General features: G+C 48.4%; 1 protein-coding gene and 1 non-coding gene across 3 annotated transcripts in view; both read left to right on the plus strand.

The window, feature by feature from the left end:
* The window catches only part of AIDA (axin interactor, dorsalization associated), a 77062-nt gene that overhangs the window by 28074 nt on the left and 28790 nt on the right, over positions 1–20198 (plus strand). For both annotated transcript variants that reach the window (XM_063919037.1, XM_063919038.1), the window contains exon 2: positions 4660–4729. In XM_063919037.1, the coding sequence (XP_063775107.1) occupies positions 4660–4729 (70 nt within the window). The remainder of the gene's footprint in view (positions 1–4659; positions 4730–20198) is intronic.
* Positions 9083–9198, plus strand: LOC134913523 (U5 spliceosomal RNA). The gene has a single exon (XR_010177269.1). It is a non-coding gene; the product is annotated as a U5 spliceosomal RNA (small nuclear RNA).

Consider the following 20198-nt stretch of genomic DNA (forward strand, 5'->3'; position numbering starts at 1 on the left):
TATAGGTACACCCGCTGGGATATATGGGGTTACCTGTCCTCCGGTACTGTCTATAGGTACACCTGCTGGGATATATGTGGTGACCTGTCCTCCAGTACTGTCTATAGGTACACCTGCTGGGATATATGGGGTGACCTGTCCTCCAGTACTGTCTATAGGTACACCTGCTGGGATATATGGGGACACCTGTCCTCCGGTACTGTCTATAGGTACACCTGCTGGGATATATGGGGTGACCTGTCCTCCGGTACTGTCTATAGGTACACCTGCTGGGATATATGGGGTGACCTGTCCTCCGGTACTGTCTATAGGTACACCTGCTGGGATATATGGGGTGACCTGTCCTCCGGTACTGTCTATAGGTACACCTGCTGGGATATATGGGGACACCTGTCCTCCGGTACTGTCTATAGGTACACCTGCTGGGATGGATATATGGGATGACCTGTCCTCCGGTACTGTCTATAGGTACACCTGCTGGGATATATGGGGACACCTGTCCTCCGGTACTGTCTATAGCAGACATTCCCAACCGCGGTCGTCAAGGCACACCAACAGTGCAGGTTTTAGTGATATCCAGGCTTCAGCACAGATGGTTAAATCAAATGACGTCACCTGTGTTCAAGCCCGGATATCACTAAAACCAGAACGGTTAGTGTGCCTTGAGGACCGAGGTTGGGAAACACTGGTCTATAGGTACACCTGCTGGGATATATGTTGTGACTTGTCCTCCAGTACAGTACTGTCTATAGGTACACCTGGGATATATGGGGTGACCTGTCCTCCGGTGCTGTCTACAGGTACACCTGGGATATATGGGGTGACCTGTACTGTCTATAGGCACACCTGCTGGGATATATGGGGGTACCTGTCCTCCAGTACTGCCTATAGGTACACCTGCTGGGATATATGGGGACATCTGTCCTCCAGTACTGCCTATAGGGACACCTGTCCTCCGGTACTGCCTATAGGTACACCTGCTGGGATATATGGGGACACCTGTCCTCCGGGGCTGTCAGTAGGTACAAATGCTGGGATATATGGGGTGACGTCCTCCAGTACTGCCTATAGGGACACCTGTCCTCCAGTACTGTCTATAGGTACACCTGCTGGGATATTTGGGGACACCTGTCCTCCAGTACTGCCTATAGGTACACCTGCTGAGATATATATGGGGACACCTGTCTTCCGGTACTGTCTATAGGTACACCTGGGATATATGGGGACACTTGTCCTCTGGTACTGTCTATAGGTACACCTGCTGGGATATATGGGGTTACCTGTCTTCTGGTACTGTCTATAGGTACACCTGCTGGGATATATGGGGTGACCTGTCCTCCAGTACTGCCTATAGGTACACCTGCAGCTGCTGGGATATATGGGGTGACCTGTCCTCCAGTGCTGTCTATAGGTACACCTGCTGGGATATATGGGGACACCTGTCCTCCAGTGCTGTCTATAGGTACACCTGCTGGGATATATGGGGACACCTGTCTTCCGGTACTGTCTATAGGTACACCTGGGATATATGGGGTGACCTGTCCTCCAGTACTGCCTATAGGTACACCTGCTGGGATATATGGGGTGACCTGTCCTCCAGTGCTGTCTACAGGTACACCTGCTGGGATATATGGGGTGACCTGTCCTCCAGTGCTGTCTATAGGTGCACCTGCTGGGATATATGGGGTGACCTGTCCTCCGGTACTGTCCATAGGTACACCTGCTGGGATATATGGGGTGACCTGTCCTCCGGTACTGTCTATAGGTACACCTGCTGGGATATATGGGGACACCTATATACAGGTACATGTGCCTGCCCCGTAGTACTTCCCTATATACAGGTACACCTGCAGGGGTACGTGAGGTTACCTGCCCGCTGCTGGGATACATCAGGGTTCTGCTGTTGTGGGGTAATTGTCCCCTAAATGCTGAGTATGGGGATACTTGCTCCCATTTCTGTTTAAGTTCAGACTCGGCTGCTGAAGAACATCTTAAGTTTACTGTTTATCCTGCTTTTGATCTTGTTGCATAACTCCAGTATGCGCTGTAATAACGCCCCTCACCCCAAGGCAGACGTCTCTACAAGAGTTTGTGTCAGTATAAGTAGCGAATGACAAATGGCCAATGATTGATCTATTTTCTGTCACCCTAAGATCTTTATTGTGTGTCTGTGTTGTGTGAATCGGCCCTGATGTTATGGAGCCTATTTCTTCAGCAGGGTACATAGGGTTTCCACAGGGAAACATCGGGGTTGCCTTTAAAATGTTCCGCTAAAGCGGCGTGACGGCTTCAGTCATTAGAGGAGCTGCCATTTAGTCCCTGTGTTTATACTTCCTAGCATGTGACCCTTGTTCTATATACACTGTCTGCATTGTTCGGGATATGGCGTGCAGGGCCCTTCGCTGCACCTCGGCAGTAATACCCTGCAACTGTATGTACTTTGCACATACTAACCCAGCCGTAGTCTCAGTTGCAGGCTTGTTGCTCAGGTTCCCACCCCAGCCTGTTATTTTTGGGTGGAGACCTGCAGCAGGATGTGAATAAGAGCTGAATCCCGCACACAGATGGGCGCCCTGCCTTGTAAATACAGTAACACGACTTCCCCAGTAACCATCACACATAAAGGCACATTGTACAAGAGCTATAATAGGTTTCACTATTTTGTGCCGGCCGTGATTTGTGTAATCTGTAATTGTGCAGCCTGAGCGATGGCCGGATTACGATGCACAGCTCTGATACACATACAGATCCTAAGGATAATTGGTTATAATCTGCCGCCCAGCTCGGCCTGGTACCGCTGGCTTATCTCAGGCTATGTAATGTGCTGGGCTAACCCTCCTATAGAGTACAAACCCCTCCATGCACATTTGTCATGTAGCCCCAACCATAGTATATAGAGGTTATATACAGGTACCATGTTATTCAGGTCTGGTATAGCCGAGGTGCACCTTCTGTAGCTGCCTGGAAATGCCGTATGTTCAGTATTCATGTTGTAGTGTTAGGGAAAGGAGACTATATTTGGTGTAGGGGAATGTTTACTACAGATCCCATCTCCTATAGCGCCTGTATTGTCGGACATGCTTCCTTATTCCACATAATGGCACAATATTTGTAACAGGATTCAATGCCACCCTAGTTTAGGGTTGCGGAGGAAGATTGCAGTTGCTATAGATGTATTTTCAACCTGCGGCCCTCCAGCTGCTGTGGAACTACGCATCCCAGCATGCCCTGCCTCCGTTTTAGCATGCCTTATTAGCAAAACTGTGGCAAGGCATGCTGGGATGTGTAGTTCCATAACAGGAAGGACGCAGGTTGAAGACCTATGCTATAGAGGCAGTTGTCAGTTTAGATATATAGGGGTATATTCAATTAGGGTCGGATCCATTCCAACATGCATTTGTCGGAATTGATCCGACAACCCCTATTCAATCTCATCTCAATTCGACTTTGAAAAAGTCAAATTGAGGGACCCAGAGGAGGAGAGGGGCGGGGAGACGGAGGAGAGCGGCGCTACAGCAGCACTGCAGGAGGTTGTCTCACAGCCGGCAGACCTCACGGCAGCGACCACCCGGCTCCAGCAAGCGTGACCTCATTTGCTGGAGCCGGGTGGACGCTGTCGTAAGCGGCGCGGCTGTGAGACATCCTGCTGCAGCGGTGTGCTGTAGCGCTGATCTCCCCTGTCTGCTCTGCCTGCGGCTGTCCCCCGTCTCCCCGCGGCTCCCCCCCCCCCCCCCCCCCCCCCCCCCCACTCCTCCTCTGGGTCCCACATCTCAGTCCGACATTTTTTTTACGTCTGACTGAGATGGTTGGAAACGGGGCCAAATCCTGTCGAATTTGGCCCCGTTTCACTCAAAACTACGTGAATCGGCAACTATACCGCCGATTCATGTTCTATTCGACAAGTTGAATTCCACGACTTGTCGAATAAAAACTGATGGGATTGAATAGGTCGAATCACTATTCGACCTTAAAAAGTCGAAAACTGACGTCTTTTCGACAGACGGCAGCTTTCGACCCTAATTGAATATACCATATAGTGTAGTAAGAGACACTCTAAACTGACAACTGCCTCTATAGCAGGGATGGGGAACCTTCGGCCCTCCAGCTGCTGTTGAACTATACATCCCAGCATGTCCTGCAACAGTTTTAGCATGGCCAAATAGCAAAACTGTAGCAGGGCATGCTGGTATGTATAGTTCAACAACAGCTGGAGGGCCAAAGGTTCCCCATCCCTGCTCTATTGCATAGGTCTTCAACCTGCGGCCTTCGAGCTGCTGTGGAACTACACATCCCAGCATGCACTGCCACCGTTTTGCTATTAAGGCATGCTAAAACAGAGGCAGGGCATGCTGGGATGTGTAGTTCCTCAGCAGCTGGAAGGCCTATGCTATAGAGGCAGTTGTCAGTTTAGAGCGTCTCTTACTATACTGTATATCACCAGAATCAACTCGACGGGTTCTGCAATGGATGCACGTGTTGTGCTTTTATGGACAGTCTGGATGGAATGATAATTTAATTGCTGATGGGGCTGTGTGCGCTCGTTACACCAAGTACAGTGCCGCCCCCCCGCCCCACTTCTTAGGACCGTACGGTTACTGTGTTTCATTATACAGTGTTAGCATAAAATACATTTTAAACCTCATCCTTCTACTCCCACAGATTAGCCAGACAGTTACAGAAAGAAGCCCAGTTGCCGGCCAACTCCTCCGACTTCACCGAAGAGCAGAAGGTATGTGACGTTATCTGTGCCTGGCTGCACGCCATGTCTGGATGTACTGTGTAATGAACATGTGGATGATGCGGCTTAGTCAGTCTCATTAATGGTGCACCATGGATGCTGCATCTGCCCAGCGCCTGTGGAAGAGGCACCTGCGCTCCCCTCTCTGAGACCCTGTCTGCAGATTACAGGGGTGTGCAGGGAGATCTGAAAAGGGACAAGAGTATAATGTCACAGCAAGTGTCTAAGCAACAGGTGTGGTGTGACTTGTCATGAGAATGTCGATACATTTTGAACTGTCAACATGCAACCTGTCGGCATGCATCATGTCTACTTGGCTGATATGTTGACATACTGAACGGTCGACTGCCTGTCTCTAGCCGTCTCCCGGCAGCGGCGGCTCCAGCATCGCCTTCCTGGTCCGGCGGTCATGTGAGGGTCAGTACCGACGCAGGCATCTGAGGATTGGTATTCCATTGAGTATTAACGCCAGCATGGTTGTCGACCCTTTGGCCAGATACCCCAGCAGCGTTGTGGAACAGTTACGCATTGCACAAAAGATGGCGGCATCAAATACAGACGTATGAATCCCGACTAGGAGTATAGCGGGAGGCTTAGGATTTGGGGAAGGGGGGGGGCAGGTTTAGGCACCACCCCGGGTGGTTAAGGTTATGCTGCGGGTGAGGAGAGTTTAGGGATAGGCTGCGGGGAGGGTGGTTAGGTTTAAGCACTAAAGGGGGGAGGTTAGGTTCAGGCTGTGGGAAAAGGGAGTTTAGGAAACAATGGGGGAAGTTAGGGTTAGTCTGCGGCAAGGGAGGGTACGGGAGAGGTGAGAACATAAGGTAGCTCACCCCTGGCGTCTGTATACTGCACGTCTGCATCCCGACCGCCAGTAACTTATGTCCAACTGCTATAAGGCCCTGAGTTAAAATGTGCAGTGACAGGGTGGTGCAGGCTGCCACTGCTTCGTTCATCTCCATCATAAGTGCCAGCATTGCCTGGTCATCATCTGTAATGACATTTCTTTATCATCCACTAGGGGTCACTGGAGTACTCTTGGGATATGGACGGGCGTAGCCGAACAAAGGCACTGAATATTCAAATTTAGGACTCTCCCCCCCCTCCATATCCCCAAGTACCTCAGTGTACTTTGCCAGTGTTTTTTCGGTGCTCACAGATGAACATCGGCTTGTGGCAATGGCCACTTTTCAGATTTTTATTTTTATTTTTAATTTTTACACTTCCCGTCTCAGTTTATGGAAAAACATGGGTCCGGGATGGTGCCGCTGCAAGGCAGCGGATGGCGTGTCGGTCCTCACAAAGAGCACCCTCACAGCCACAGGCGCTATAGGCAAGCGCATGGCGTGTCGGTCCTCACAAAGAGCACCCTCACAGCCACAGGCAGCCACTGTCTCCTGCAAACTGAACGGAGCTTACAGAAAGAAGCTCCGTCACAGCCAGGATAAGACAAAGAGCTGGAAGGATCTACAGCTGCAAGGAGCTTACAGAAGCTCCGTCACAGCCAAGATGAGGCTGAAACGGAGCTTGCAGAGAGAAGAGAAGGCGGCACAAGGTATGAGTGTCAGGGCGGTCAGCTCACGCTGCCGCCCTGCTGTGTGTGAGTGTTATACTGTAGAAATGCCATAGCCGCTGAGCACGTGAGTGTTATACTGTAGAAAGAGCACGCCGCTGAAGGTCTTGCTGAACATTCTCCTGGGCTGAACTAAGCAGAGCGGCCGCACGTCACTCAGACGCCGGCCGCTCTCACTGCTCTGATGCGGCACCGTTACACGCCGCCGACATTCTCCGGGCGCTCAACTAAGCAGAGCGGCCGCACGTCACTCAGACGCCGGCCGCTCTCACTGCTCTGATGGCCCGGCACCGCTACACGCCGCCGAGACGCTCCTCTACTAAAGAGAGCGGCCGCACGTCACTAAAGGACGCAGGCCACTCTTCCAGAGAGACACCGCAGACACAGGGAGACTGTGTACTGCTGTAGGAAGCAGCTGCCGGACGGCTCCCCGGCGCTAGATTCAGGCTCTCCTGCTCTCCCTGCTCCCGATCTCCGTACGCTGCAGGTAAGGGATGCAGGGGGGGGGGGGGGAATAATACCCATAGCAGCAGCAAAGGCTGCAGGGGTTCAAAATACACAAGCAGCGCAGCACGTTAAACAATGTACACTGTGTACTGTGATGTTTCAGCACGTTTTATATATATATACATATAATGAAGCTTTTGCTGGCGAAACTGTCTATAATATCAGTATGAACTGTGATTATATGTGTAAACACTTTGTATATATATATAATATATATATGAGGCTTTGGCTGGCAATAGGTTATCAGTGGCATAACCTATTGCACGTTTAACCATGTTTTCTGTTATTTTTGGTTACAGTTGCAAGATAAATACACTGCAGGCAGTGCTCATATTATTTGAATAAATGCATATATTTTACTGTATCCTACACCTGGGCAAAGTAACTGTATAATAGGCTATTAAGCCTATATTAAAACTGCAGCAGGTAACCTGTACTGTGATTTTCTGGGAAAGCATGGCATGACGGCCATTTTAATCATTGCTGGTTTTCCAGTTATAATTCCAGACCATACACCTCTACTCCACAAGGAGGCGCAGGGGTGTTAGTGGGAATTTTTTTAGTTCAAGATAATTCTAGAACATTCCTGCCCTACATCTTTAAGCCACCAGAAGGCGCAGGGGTGTTAGTAGGAATTTGGTTCGGGTTTCATGCCCATGTGAACTGCTTTTCACATAAAGACTTTAGTTTCCTAATAAATATGCTGTTCAGCAATAACATATATATATATATAGATATATATGCCATATAATAATGTTATTAAGTCGTGCAAGTGTCTGTCTGTTGCCTATTATGATGTCTGTCTACATAGCGAATAAGGCTCTAGTGCAGACTAAAAATGTTAACATTGGCAATTCAAATTAAAACAGCGGTAATCGGAGTCTCAGAATAACTCCGCCAGCGCTAACAAAAGACAATCTTTCCAAAGTGACAATTTTCCTTTGGGTACCAGAGTGTTTATTTCACTAGTCTTATAATTTAATGCACGATTCTATGTCAAATCTCACACCGATAACTACAAGTGAGAAGGGTACATTAGTCCAGCATTCAGATAGTGCGGGGTTTTGGACAACCATACATAATCGTTTCCAAAAGGACGCGATCCGCCATTGGTATATGCGTTTCTGTCAAACATTATAAAAACCACAGATACATTTGGGTCACTAGAATCTATGTATGAAACCATGCCGATCACGGTTAAAAGAAGCTGCAGAGTATATCTGTAAAGCTTTTGCTAACGCCGGTTATTTTCAATGTCGCTAGTTAAGCGCGACAAGGCCAGAGCTTGTTTGCTCCTAAATTGGATATATGTGTAACGACATTTTATCCCTTTACGATATTCTGCCATTAGCGCATACAATATACTTGTAACGGCGTTTTATTCCTTTATAAAAATCACTCACGCCTTGTAACGACAGGACGTTACAGTCAGCAAGCCAGTGGTTTGATGACCTCTTTTACAATTGTGGAAGCGTGTCTTTTCAGGTTACATTTGCGAGGTTTCATGACTTCAACTCATATATGTCTCAGCTATTTACAGCTTAGAGTACAAAACTGCTTCTGGCGAACGGTTTGGCAGGTTGTCATTTAGTCTTTGCTGGTTTATAAACCAGGCAATAGTACGCCAACAGAGTCAAAATTACTTATTCCCGTCTGTTTGAGCAAAATCAAACAGCTCCGTTGCAATATCAATCAGCAAGTCATTTACTACAGTTAGAAAATGGATTTTCTGCAGTTAGTTTTTGCTTATTGCAGCCACAAAATTGTATAATTGCATTTGATCTTCACAATGCGTATTTACCCAGTCCGGTTTCTTCATCACAGGTTCTAGCGTTTGCAAATCGCCACAACCATTAACCATTTCATTTATACCGTTGCTTATCGCTTCCGGTATTTACCAAAGTGATGTTGGAATAATCGCTCATCTCACATAAGAACTATGTATCAACAAAGTTCCTCTATCTTGCGCTACTAAGGTATACTGCGGTAGCAGATTAAGTTCGAAAACAATCGCATCTAAGTCTGTCTAAACGATGTCAATTCCTAGGTAAGATTATAAATACGGTAAATCAAAGACTTTTACCTACTACACCAGCAAGAACAAAGGTACACGCACAGCGGTACATTGGTGTATTCACTTATTAAGAATAAAGATGTGTTTTCAACGCAAAGGTTCTAAAACACGACAGATTGCTGTCAATAAATGTCCTAGAACTCTGTGCATTTTACAATGCAATAAATGATTCGCTTTCAGTCTGACCAGGGATAGACTCTGGGTTCTCTTCAGAACGAATAAATCTTTCGCTTTTTACTAAAGATTTCTGTGGACAGGAACAACCGTGAGTTTCATGTAATTTTGTTTTTTCATGCCTGGCTCACGCTGCCCTTAAGCAGTCAAACAAAGCAACGGCAGTTGCATACACAACAACCAGTGAAAACCAAGAAGCCGCATGGCAATGCGGCAGGTAACTCAAATCTTCAATGGCTCAGAACGCCATTATGTGAAAATGTCAAGACATCAATCCGTGAGTGGACATTTGTTAGACAAAAGATCTCACCCGTCAGGGTTTGGATCTTGAAAACTGGACATTAAATCCAGAGGTGTTTCATATGTGAGTCCACAGAAGGCGGTTACCCCAAGTATACATAATGGCATCTCGCCACAATTACAAAAGCTCAGTATGTGTACATCACATTCATGGGGTCATTCAGCATCGTGTATCTGGCTCCACCATTTTCCGCTTCTCTCTTCGTTGCCAAAACGGATCAGAAGACAGTTCGTCACAGTCATACTGGTGGTATCTCATGGGTTTCGGAGAAGTTTGCTTCTCGAATTTTCAAGTAATACTTGCACACGATCTTGGCCCGCTCATAATACGGCCAACCTGTTACATCACGGAACGTTCTTTTACCCATAGTTACCTATGTACCTATTATCTATGTACCGCAGCTGCGGTTGACGGGGTGAGAGTTCAGACCGCTCTCTTAAAAAATAGAGAATTACAGTATCGGTTATACCAACCATGTTACGAAATAGTAAGCCGCTTAAGGCAGCTCATAATTAAAAAAATTTCGTGTGCTTACATAGGTTATAAACCTCGGAAGTTTCCAACATCATACTTCAAGTACCCGTATTCTGTTAAACGGGATGGGATGGAAAACTGCGTTCATCTGCACTAAGAGTGCAGGTATCTGTGTGGTAAACTTATTTTCAAAGCGTTTGCCTCTATTTACGTCTGTAAACATCTTTCTACAAGGTGTCACCAAAGTTCAGACTCTATTTATCCCACCTACAGCGCCAGGCGATTTAAGGTTGGGTTCAGATTTCTTAGTTTTCATATTTTTGAACCCTTACAACAAATGGGTATTAAGTTCTCACTTTGGAAAACATTTTTCTTCTAGCCTTGGCTTCGCCAAGGGTGCTTCGGCAAGGATTTTGTTTTCATATTTGGGTGCCTTGTATTCCAAGCCACCGTATTTGAGTTTTCTCATTACAAAGCAGATCTTCCGACGAAATCCGCTTTCGTATTCTTCACATCAATATACCAATAGTGGTTCCTGTGGGGACAGCACATTCTAAAATTCTGAATGTGGTACACGCGTTACGCGTTTATATATGTAGTACGTGATATGAATACGTTGTTTGTTCTATATGCTACTGCAAACTGGGGTTAGCCAGTTTCTCAGCAGATTTTATCCGGTTGGATAATAATGACTACAAGTCAGGCTTACTTTAAGGCTAAGTTACAATCGCCTACGTCAGTAATAGCATCCCACAGGTTCTGTGGGAATGTCACACCCAGCGGGTCGTGGAGCGTCTACGACGCGGCTACATAGCCTTTAGTGCACCACGTTTGTGCACGTTTACACGTTATGAATGGTGGCGCCATCAGCATTTAGCTTTGGCTGCCTACTGTTACAAGTATCAAACAGCTCTCCCGCCCACGAGGGAAGCTTTGGTACGTCCCAAGAGTACTCCAGTGACCCCTAGTGGATGATAAAGAAAATAGGATTTTGGTACTTACCAGGTAAATCCTTTTCTTTGAATCCATAGGGGGCACTGGACGCCCACCCAGAGCAGTTTTACCTGGGTTGTTGTAAGCTCAAGGGAGCTTAGTGAACAAATTTAACTTGGATGGTATTAAGCTCGAAGGAGCTTAGGGTAACACATTTTCACCAATTGGCTCAAATTATAAAGTTCTATCGGTTAAGGTGTCAACTGTTTAGTTGACAATAAGGTTACGGATCAACTTTGTGGTTGTCCGTTATGTTATAGGGATTCTCCATTGTCAACCTCTCTATATCCTGTTCGCTCAGTAAAAAACACTGGCAAAGTACACTGAGGTACTTGGGGATATGGAGGGGGGGGAGAGTCCTAAATTTGAATATTCAGTGCCTTTGTTCGGCTACGCCCGTCCATATCCCAAGAGTACTCCAGTGCCCCCTATGGATTCAAAGAAAAGGATTTACCTGGTAAGTACCAAAATCCTATTTTCCCCTATAGGATCTGGCCCAATTGGCATTGGGCGTCTTCCCTTTGCTTTCTCTTTTTTTATTTTGGGAAGGGGGGGGGGGTGTATGGGGGTGTGCGACCTTTCCACTCCTTAATGTCATCTACACGATCTCGCTGCAAGAACAAATTGCACTACGGTGCCCCAACTGGGCAAGTGATGCCCCTCACTCATCCCGCTTACGCCGGAGACCTACGCTGTCATTGAGTCCTGTATAGATTCCACTACTGGTAAATGTCTCGCTGTGGAGTTTATTCGGTTAAAACGGAGAAAAATACAGTTGTGGCCTCTTCTCCTCCCCCCCCCCCCCCCCCCACCAAGTAAAAGATGCTCCCACCCCTATTTATCCAAATATGTCCACTGGCTAATAGCACATAAGGCCCTAATTCAGACCTGACCGCAGCAGCTAATTTGTTAGCTAACGGGCAAAACCATGTGCACTGCAGGTGGGGCAGATGTAACATGTGCTGAGAGAGTTAGATTTGGGTGGGGTGTATTCAAACTGAAATCTAAATTGCAAATAAAAATAAAGCAGCCAGTATTTACCCTGCACAGAAACAATATAACCCACCCAAATCTAACTCTGCACATGTTACATCTGCCCCAACTGCAGTGCACATGGTTTTGCCCATTAGCTAACAAATCTGCTGCTGTGATCAGGTCTGAATTAGGCCCACATAAGTACTGTGCTTTGTGGCAGTTGTTGGTAATTTGGCCACTAGGGGCGCTGTTGCAGGGGTGCAGTCGGTAGGGATCTCTACATCACCAGTTGTGGGTAGTAGAACTAGAAAGCCAATTGATCATTTTCTAGAAAAAGAAACAAATGTAATGTTTGTTCAACTTTTTGATTGTGGTGTTCCGATAGCAACGTCCTAGGTAATGTGACGCCACCGCACTGTTACGTTGTATGCGGAAATGGTGATACATTGTCACTGTGTAGCTTTCCTCCTACAGATTCATATGGTGTAACACAGACCCCGCCCTGTGCGTCTGACGCTTCCTGTTCTGTCTCCTTTAGGGGAGTCTGAGGGTGCGGTACGCGGGGGAGGGTGGTGTTATTCCTCCTGTGTGTAATTACTTGGGGAACAATTTTTTTTTTTTTTGGGGGGGGGGGGGGGGGGGGGCGGGTATTTTCTTTGTTAAGACATTACTTGTATCAAGGTTTGAAGTCTGCATCTTATTTAAGCTTGAGGTACAGTAAAAAGACACTTTAACATTCTTGAAAGATTATCTCAGCCTCTGACAGGACTGAGACGGGAAAGGCCGGTCCAGAACATAATTCCTTTAGGCCTGCGCAAGCCCTGGCGTCTGAGCTCGTGATCGCTGCGCCGTCCTGCAGTCCAGGACACGACTGCCGCCTGCAGATGGTCTGCAAGACCAGACCCTGGTGCCTCACATGCAGTCTGTGACTTGTGGCCGGTAAGGAGAACACTGAGGCTGGAAACATTCCGCTACCTTTACAGAAAACCTAAATTGTTTTACAATGTATCTCCCTCCACCCCCTGTTATCTGACTGAAGGCGGCAGCGTGGCCCCAGGACGGACACGCGGGGCTCTCCATACATCGTTAGGGCCTTGTACATGCAAACGTGGTACTACAGCATTTAATGTGCCTTTTCCAAGCCAGTCACCTCTAATACTTTGCTGCTAGTCTAAAGCCTAATGGCTGCGAAGCTGCCTGACGCGCTCTGTGACCAGCGCTTGCCGTTCCGTGAATGTGCACACGATTATATCTGTCCTTGTCTCGTGTTATTTGTCTTGTTTTTTTGGTCATTATGGTTGCAGGCGGGTACGCCAATAGTAATTTTAAGTTGCACAATCCCTGTTATTCTCGCGCCAGCTGTGACACTTTTACCGTTAACAGAGTTGGGAGGAAAAAAATAGTTGATGCCCCTCATTAGACCAGACCCGTAAAGTGAGCTTTCTGCGGCAGTGTCTGCGTGATGTCTGACTTGCTACCTTATGCTAACACGGTTTCCGTAGGGCTAATGGCAGGATCCGAGCTGCTTCCAGCGGGACGCTCCTCCGATCACTGGTTTTTCCATCCGCAACCAATTATCATCATTAGTATAGCGGCTTGCTCACACCATACTATGAGCGAGAGAGTCTGACGCAGGCTTCCCTTCGCTATATGCACTGCTCAGAATCACGCAGTACGGTAGGTACTCGCCCACAACGCACCATGACACGCCCACATGTATCTCTCGCATGTGACCGCAGCCTCTGAAACTCCCTTTTCACGCAGAGAGCAGCGGCCAATGTCCCTGCAGAACTCGCTATTTGCCGCCGTGTAACGAGCTGCGACCGTCTGTCAGTCCTGGGGTATCTCTGTGTGCAGAGCTCATGGAATAAAATGTGGAGAATTGGTTTTGCTTTGAATGAAGTGTGTGACCCTGGCGCTGTAGATGGGTTAGACGGGTGTGGATCATCAAGTTGACAGTGTCTAGGTCAACAATGTTTAGGTCGACCACTATATGTCGACAGTCACTAGGTCGACAGTGTTTCTAGGTCGACGTGCTAGGTCGACAGGTCAAAAAGTCGACATGAAGTTTTTTTTGGGGGGGGGCGGGGGGGGGGTTGGTGTTTTTTTGCGTACAGTGACCGGGAAGCTGAATTAGTGCACCGTGTCCCCTCGCATGGCGAGCGATTCGGGCAAGGTGCCTCACTCCGCTACCGCTTCGCTCAGCACAGATTACCGTTCCAATCGTAGTCCACGTGGATCGTTAAGTATGAAAAAGTTCAAAAAAAGGAAAAAATTTAAAAACTCATGTCGACCTTCCAGCCCTGTCGACCTTCCAACCCTGTCAACCTATAGTGGTCGACATAAACATTGTCGACCTAGACAGTGTCGATCTTCAGACCGGATCCCGAGTTGTACATTCTTTAAGGCTAATTGCAGACTCAGCTACTGTTAGCATATGAACACATATGTGATATATGTAACGGGTGAGGGCGATTTCCCTGCATGACCTGTGCGGACATACTGTAGATTGCTGTTCTTAGATCCAGATGGCGTAAGCTTCTGTACACACAACGCCGGGGTCGCTGTCTCTTACCGGTTCAGATGGACAGATCGCCTTCCGTTTCCTCCTCTTACGCTGTAATGGGAATTTTATGTTTGTAGAAATTGGATTCTAGTTCCCTACGTTGTCCTATATAAAGACGTGTGGTGTATTCTGTCAACAGAACATTCCTGGTGGTCTAGCGGGGACTTACCTGGTACGGTGGATCCAGCGGTGACGTACGGATTACTACTGGCGGGTCCTGTGACGATTCTGGGATGAAGTATTGTAACCCCCTAACCCTCCACCAAGTGTCTAATCTTAACCTTCCCCTCCCGTAGTCTGACCCTGACCCTCCGCTGCCCGAGTCTGACCCTCGCCCTCCAATCCCAGCAGAATGCCTACATCCTGGCATTTCCGTGATGCCACTACTGTATTTCTTTAATGTTCAAGCAAACTCCAATAAAATCTGACCGTTCCCTGAGAAAGGTTTGGAAATAGAAGTTATCATTTCAAATACTTTGGAGGGAACACCAGCCGGGTCACTAAGTGGTTAAAGCTGCAAAGATATTACATATACCCCCCTCCGTGCCGGGTTCTTTCCTAGAACTCTGCTCCCATTTACCAGTAAGTAATCCCCCAAACGCCAGGCGACTCCGTCTCTTTATGACTTTCCAGGGATTTGGAGAACTGATATGGCCTGATGTATGTGATAAGTGCGTCGCTCTGGCCCACCAGCAGCCGGCATCATTCACAGCTGTTCTGTACAGCAGCCGCGCCCAGCTTCATATGTGGAAGTGACGGCTGCTCTGTGGATTGTAGTGTGTGTGTGTGTGTGTGTGTGTGTGTGTGTGTGTGTTCCTAGGATTATGCCATACACGGCTTACTCACTCAGACACCAAGCTCTACATCTGGTTGGGGGTATCCGGGGAGGTGGGGGCTGCGGACAGACTGATCCAACACTCGCTGCTTCTCATGTCCTATGAAGATAAAAATGTGATGCAATCTGGCCACGTGTACTGTACACTGAACATTACGTTACGCGCGCTGCCTGTGGGTTGCGTTACGCGCGCTGTATGGTGTCGCTACGGATCTCTAAGTTCCTCCCCCCCACCCCCGTCATCCACTGGGTCTCGAAGTAATGGGTCGTCTCTGTCATTATTTTTTCATTTATTTTTTTAGATATCCCACAATGTAAAGAATGAGAAAGTAACTATTTTTGTATCGCCTTGCGGTCAGTGTTACCAATAGAAAGAAGATCTAATTTGGGCAATTTATTTAAATTATTTTCATTTATCAATAGGAAAAGAATGGAGATAGAAATTGCCCACTCGATACACAGTAATAGGCCCTACACACTGGGCGATATTAGTGAAAGATATGAACGATCTCATTTATTAATGAACGAGATCCCGTTCATATCTGTCAGTGTGGAGGCACCAGCGAAGAACGATGCGCGGCCCCGCGCTCGTTCATCGCTGGTGCCCCATCGCTTATGCTTGCAGGCCAATATGGACGATCTCGTCCATATTTGCCTGCACTTCTATGGAGCCCGTCGGCCGTATCCGCCGTCAGGCAGCTCGGCGGCGGAACGGTTATGTGTGTAGGGCCCATAAGAATGCGGAAGTCACTGCAGGCTCTTTCTGCTGCGGAAGCTTCTCGGTTCTATGTTTGGATTAGGTGCTTGTGGGGATGGCTGTCTGAAATTTTTTTTTATTTATATATATATATATATATATATATATATATATATATATATATATATATATATTTCTCTGACGTCCTAGTGGATGCTGGGAACTCCGTAAGGACCATGGGGAATAGACGGGCTCCGCAGGAGACTGGGCACTCTAAAAGAAAGATTAGGTACTATCTGGTGTGCACTGGCTCCTCCATCTATGCCCCTCCTCCAGACCCCAGTTAGAATCTGTGCCTGGCCAGAGCTGGGTGCTCCTAGGGGCTCTCCTAAGCTTGCTAGAAAGAAAGTATTTGTTAGGTTTTTTTTATTTTCAGTGAGATCTGCTGGCAACAGACTCACTGCTACGTGGGACTGAGGGGAGAGAAGCAAACCTACCTGCGTGCAGCTAGCTTGTGCTTCTTAGGCTACTGGACACCATTAGCTCCAGAGGGTCCGAACACAGGGCCTGACCTCGATCGTCCGTTCCCGGAGCCGCGCCGCCATCCCCCTTGCAGAGCCAGAAGACAGAAGAAGGAGATGAAATCGGCGGCAGAAGACTCCGGTCTTCATTAAGGTAGCGCACAGCACTGCAGCTGTGCGCCATTGCTCCCACTGCACACCACACACTTTAGTCACTGTAGGGTGCAGGGCGCTGGGGGGGGGGGGGGGGGGGCGCCCTGGGCAGCAATAAGAATACCTTTTGGCACTAAATACACATAATACAGTCTGGAAAACTGTATATGTGTAAAAAACCCCGCCATTAAGCTATACAAAACGCGGGAGAAGCCCGCCGCTGAGGGGGCGGGACCTTCTTCCTCCGCACACCAGCGCCATTTTCTCTTCACAGCTCCGCTGGAAGGACGCTCCCCAGGCTCTCCCCTGCAGTATCCTGTACAAGAAGGGTAAAAAAGAGGGGGGGCACATAAATTTAGGCGCAAATAGGATAATAAGCAGCTATTGGGAAAAATCACTCATTATAGTGTAAATCCCTGTGTTAAATAGCGCTGTGGTGTGTGCTGGCATACTCTCTGTCTCCCCAAAGGACTTTGTGGGGTCCTGTCCTCAGTCGGAGCATTCCCTGTGTGTGTGCGGTGTGTCGGTACGGCTGTGTCGACATGTTTGAGGAGGGTTACGTGGAGGCGGGGCAGATAAGTGTGGTGTCGCCCCCGACGGGGCCGACACCGGATTGGATGGATATGTGGAAGGTCTTAACAGACAGTGTCAACTCCTTACATAAAAGGTTCGATGACGCAGCAGCCTTGGGACAGCCGGGACCTCAGCCCGCGCCTGCCCAGGCGTCTCAGAGGCCATCAGGGGCTCAAAAACGCCCGCTAGCTCAGATGGTAGACACAGATGTCGACACGGAGTCTGACTCCAGTGTAGATGAGGATGAGACAAATGTACAGTCTACAAAAGCCATCCGATGCATGATTACTGCAATGAAAAATGTATTGCACATTTCTGATGTTAACCCGGTTACTACCAAGAAGGGTATTATGTTTGGGGAGAAAAAGCAGCCAGTGACTTTCCCCCCATCTGATGAATTAAATGAATTGTGTGAAGAAGCGTGGAGTTCCCCCGATAAGAAACTAGTGATTTCTAAGAGGTTACTGATGGCGTACCCTCTCCCGCCAACGGACAGGTTACGTTGGGAAACATCCCCTAGGGTGGACAAGGCGCTCACACGCTTATCAAAAAAGGTGGCACTGCCGTCTCAGGATACGGCCGCCCTAAAGGAGCCTGCAGATAGAAAGCAGGAAGCTATCCTGAAGTCTGTGTATACACACTCGGGTACTATACTGAGACCTGCTATTGCTCCAGCATGGATGTGTAGTGCTGCAGTAGCATGGTCTGATACCCTGTCAGACAACATTGATTCCCTCGACAGGGATACTATTTTGCTAACCATCGAACATATAAAAGACGTCGTCTTATATATGCGGGATGCACAGAGGGACATTTGCCTGCTGGCATCTAGAATTAATGCAATGTCCATTTCTGCCAGGAGAGTATTATGGACTCTGCAGTGGACAGGTGATGCTGATTCTAAAAAACACATGGAGGTTTTGCCTTATAAGGGTGAGGAATTGTTTGGGGACGGTCTCTCGGACCTCGTATCCACAGCAACAGCTGGGAAGTCAACTTTTTTACCTCGGGTTCCCTCACAGCCTAAGAAAGCACCGTATTATCATGTACAGTCCTTTCGGCCTCAGAAAGGCAAGAGGGACAGAGGCGCATCCTTTCTGCCCAGAGGCAGGGGTAGAGGAAAGAAGCTGCACCAGGCAGCCAGTTCCCAGGAACAAAAATCCTCCCCCGCTTCCTCTAAGTCCACCGCATGACGCTGGGGCTCCACAGGCGGAGCCAGGTGCGGTGGGGGCGCGTCTCCGAAACTTCAGCAACCAGTGGGTTCGCTCACAGGTGGATCTCTGGGCTGTACAAATTGTATCTCAGGGATACAAGCTGGAGTTAGAGGCGACTCCCCCTCGCCGTTACCTCAAATCAGCCTTGCCAGCTGCTCCCAGGGAAAGGGAGGTAGTACTGGCGGCAATTCACAAGATGTACCTCCAGCAGGTGATAATCAAGGTTCCCCTCCTTCAACAGGGACGGGGTTACTATTCCACAATATTTGTGGTACCGAAACCAGACGGTTCGGTGAGACCCATTCTGAATTTAAAATCCTTGAACACTTATATAAGGAAGTTCAAGTTCAAAATGGAATCGCTCAGGGCGGTTATTGCAAGCCTGGAAGTGGGGGATTTTATGGTGTCGCTGGACATCAAGGATGCTTACTTGCATGTCCCCATTTACCCACCTCACCAGGAGTACCTCAGGTTTGTGGTACAGGATTGTCATTACCAATTCCAGACGTTGCCGTTTGGTCTGTCCACGGCACCGAGAGTATTTACCAAGGTAATGGCCGAAATGATGATACTCCTTCGGAAGAAGGGAGTTAAAATTATCCCGTACTTGGACGATCTCCTCATAAAGGCGAGGTCCAGAGAGCAGTTGTTGGTCAGCGTAGCACTCTCTCGGGAAGTGTTGCAACAGCACGGCTGGATTCTGAATATCCCAAAGTCGCAGCTGATTCCTGCGACGCGTCTGCTTTTCCTGGGCATGATTCTGGACACAGAACAGAAGAAGGTGTTTCTCCCAGTGGAGAAGGCCCAGGAATTGTTATCTCTGGTCAGGGACCTCCTGAAACCAAAACGGGTGTCTGGGCATCACTGCACGCGAGTCCTTGGAAAGATGGTGGCTTCTTACGAAGCAATTCCCTTCGGCAGGTTCCATGCAAAGATCTTTCAGTGGGATCTGTTAGACAAATGGTCCGGATCGCATCTTCAGATGCATCGGTTGATCACCCTGTCCCCAAGGGCCAGGGTGTCTCTGCTGTGGTGGCTGCAGAGTGCTCATCTTCTCGAGGGCCGCAGATTCGGCATACAGGACTGGGTCCTGGTGACCACGGATGCAAGCCTCCGAGGATGGGGGGCAGTCACTCAGGGAAGGAACTTCCAAGGACAGTGGTCAAGTCAGGAGACTTCACTACACATAAATATACTGGAACTAAGGGCCATTTACAACGCCCTGAGTCAAGCAGAGCCCCTGCTTCAAAACCAACCAGTGCTGATTCAATCAGACAACATCACGGCGGTCGCCCATGTAAACCGCCAGGGCGGCACAAGAAGCAGGATGGCGATGGCAGAAGCCACAAGGATTCTCCGATGGGCGGAAAATCACGTGCTAGCACTGTCAGCAGTGTTCATTCCGGGAGTGGACAACTGGGAAGCAGATTTCCTCAGCAGGCACGACCTCCACCCGGGAGAGTGGGGACTTCATCCAGAAGTCTTCACGCAGATTGTAAACCGTTGGGAACGGCCACAGGTGGACATGATGGCGTCCCGCCTCAACAAAAAGCTAAAAAAATATTGCGCCAGGTCAAGGGACCCTCAGGCGATAGCTGTGGACTCACTAGTGACACCGTGGGTGTACCAGTCGGTTTATGTGTTCCCTCCTCTTCCTCTCATACCCAAGGTACTGAGGATAGTAAGAAAGAGAGGAGTAAGAACTATGCTCATCGTTCCGGATTGGCCAAGAAGAACTTGGTACCCAGAACTACAAGAAATGATCTCGGAGGACCCATGGCCTCTGCCTCTCAGACAGGACCTGTTACAGCAGGGGCCCTGTCTGTTCCAAGA

The sequence above is a fragment of the Pseudophryne corroboree genome, chromosome 4 (genome assembly GCF_028390025.1).
Source record: "Pseudophryne corroboree isolate aPseCor3 chromosome 4, aPseCor3.hap2, whole genome shotgun sequence".
In the NCBI taxonomy this organism is placed as follows: domain Eukaryota; kingdom Metazoa; phylum Chordata; class Amphibia; order Anura; family Myobatrachidae; genus Pseudophryne; species Pseudophryne corroboree.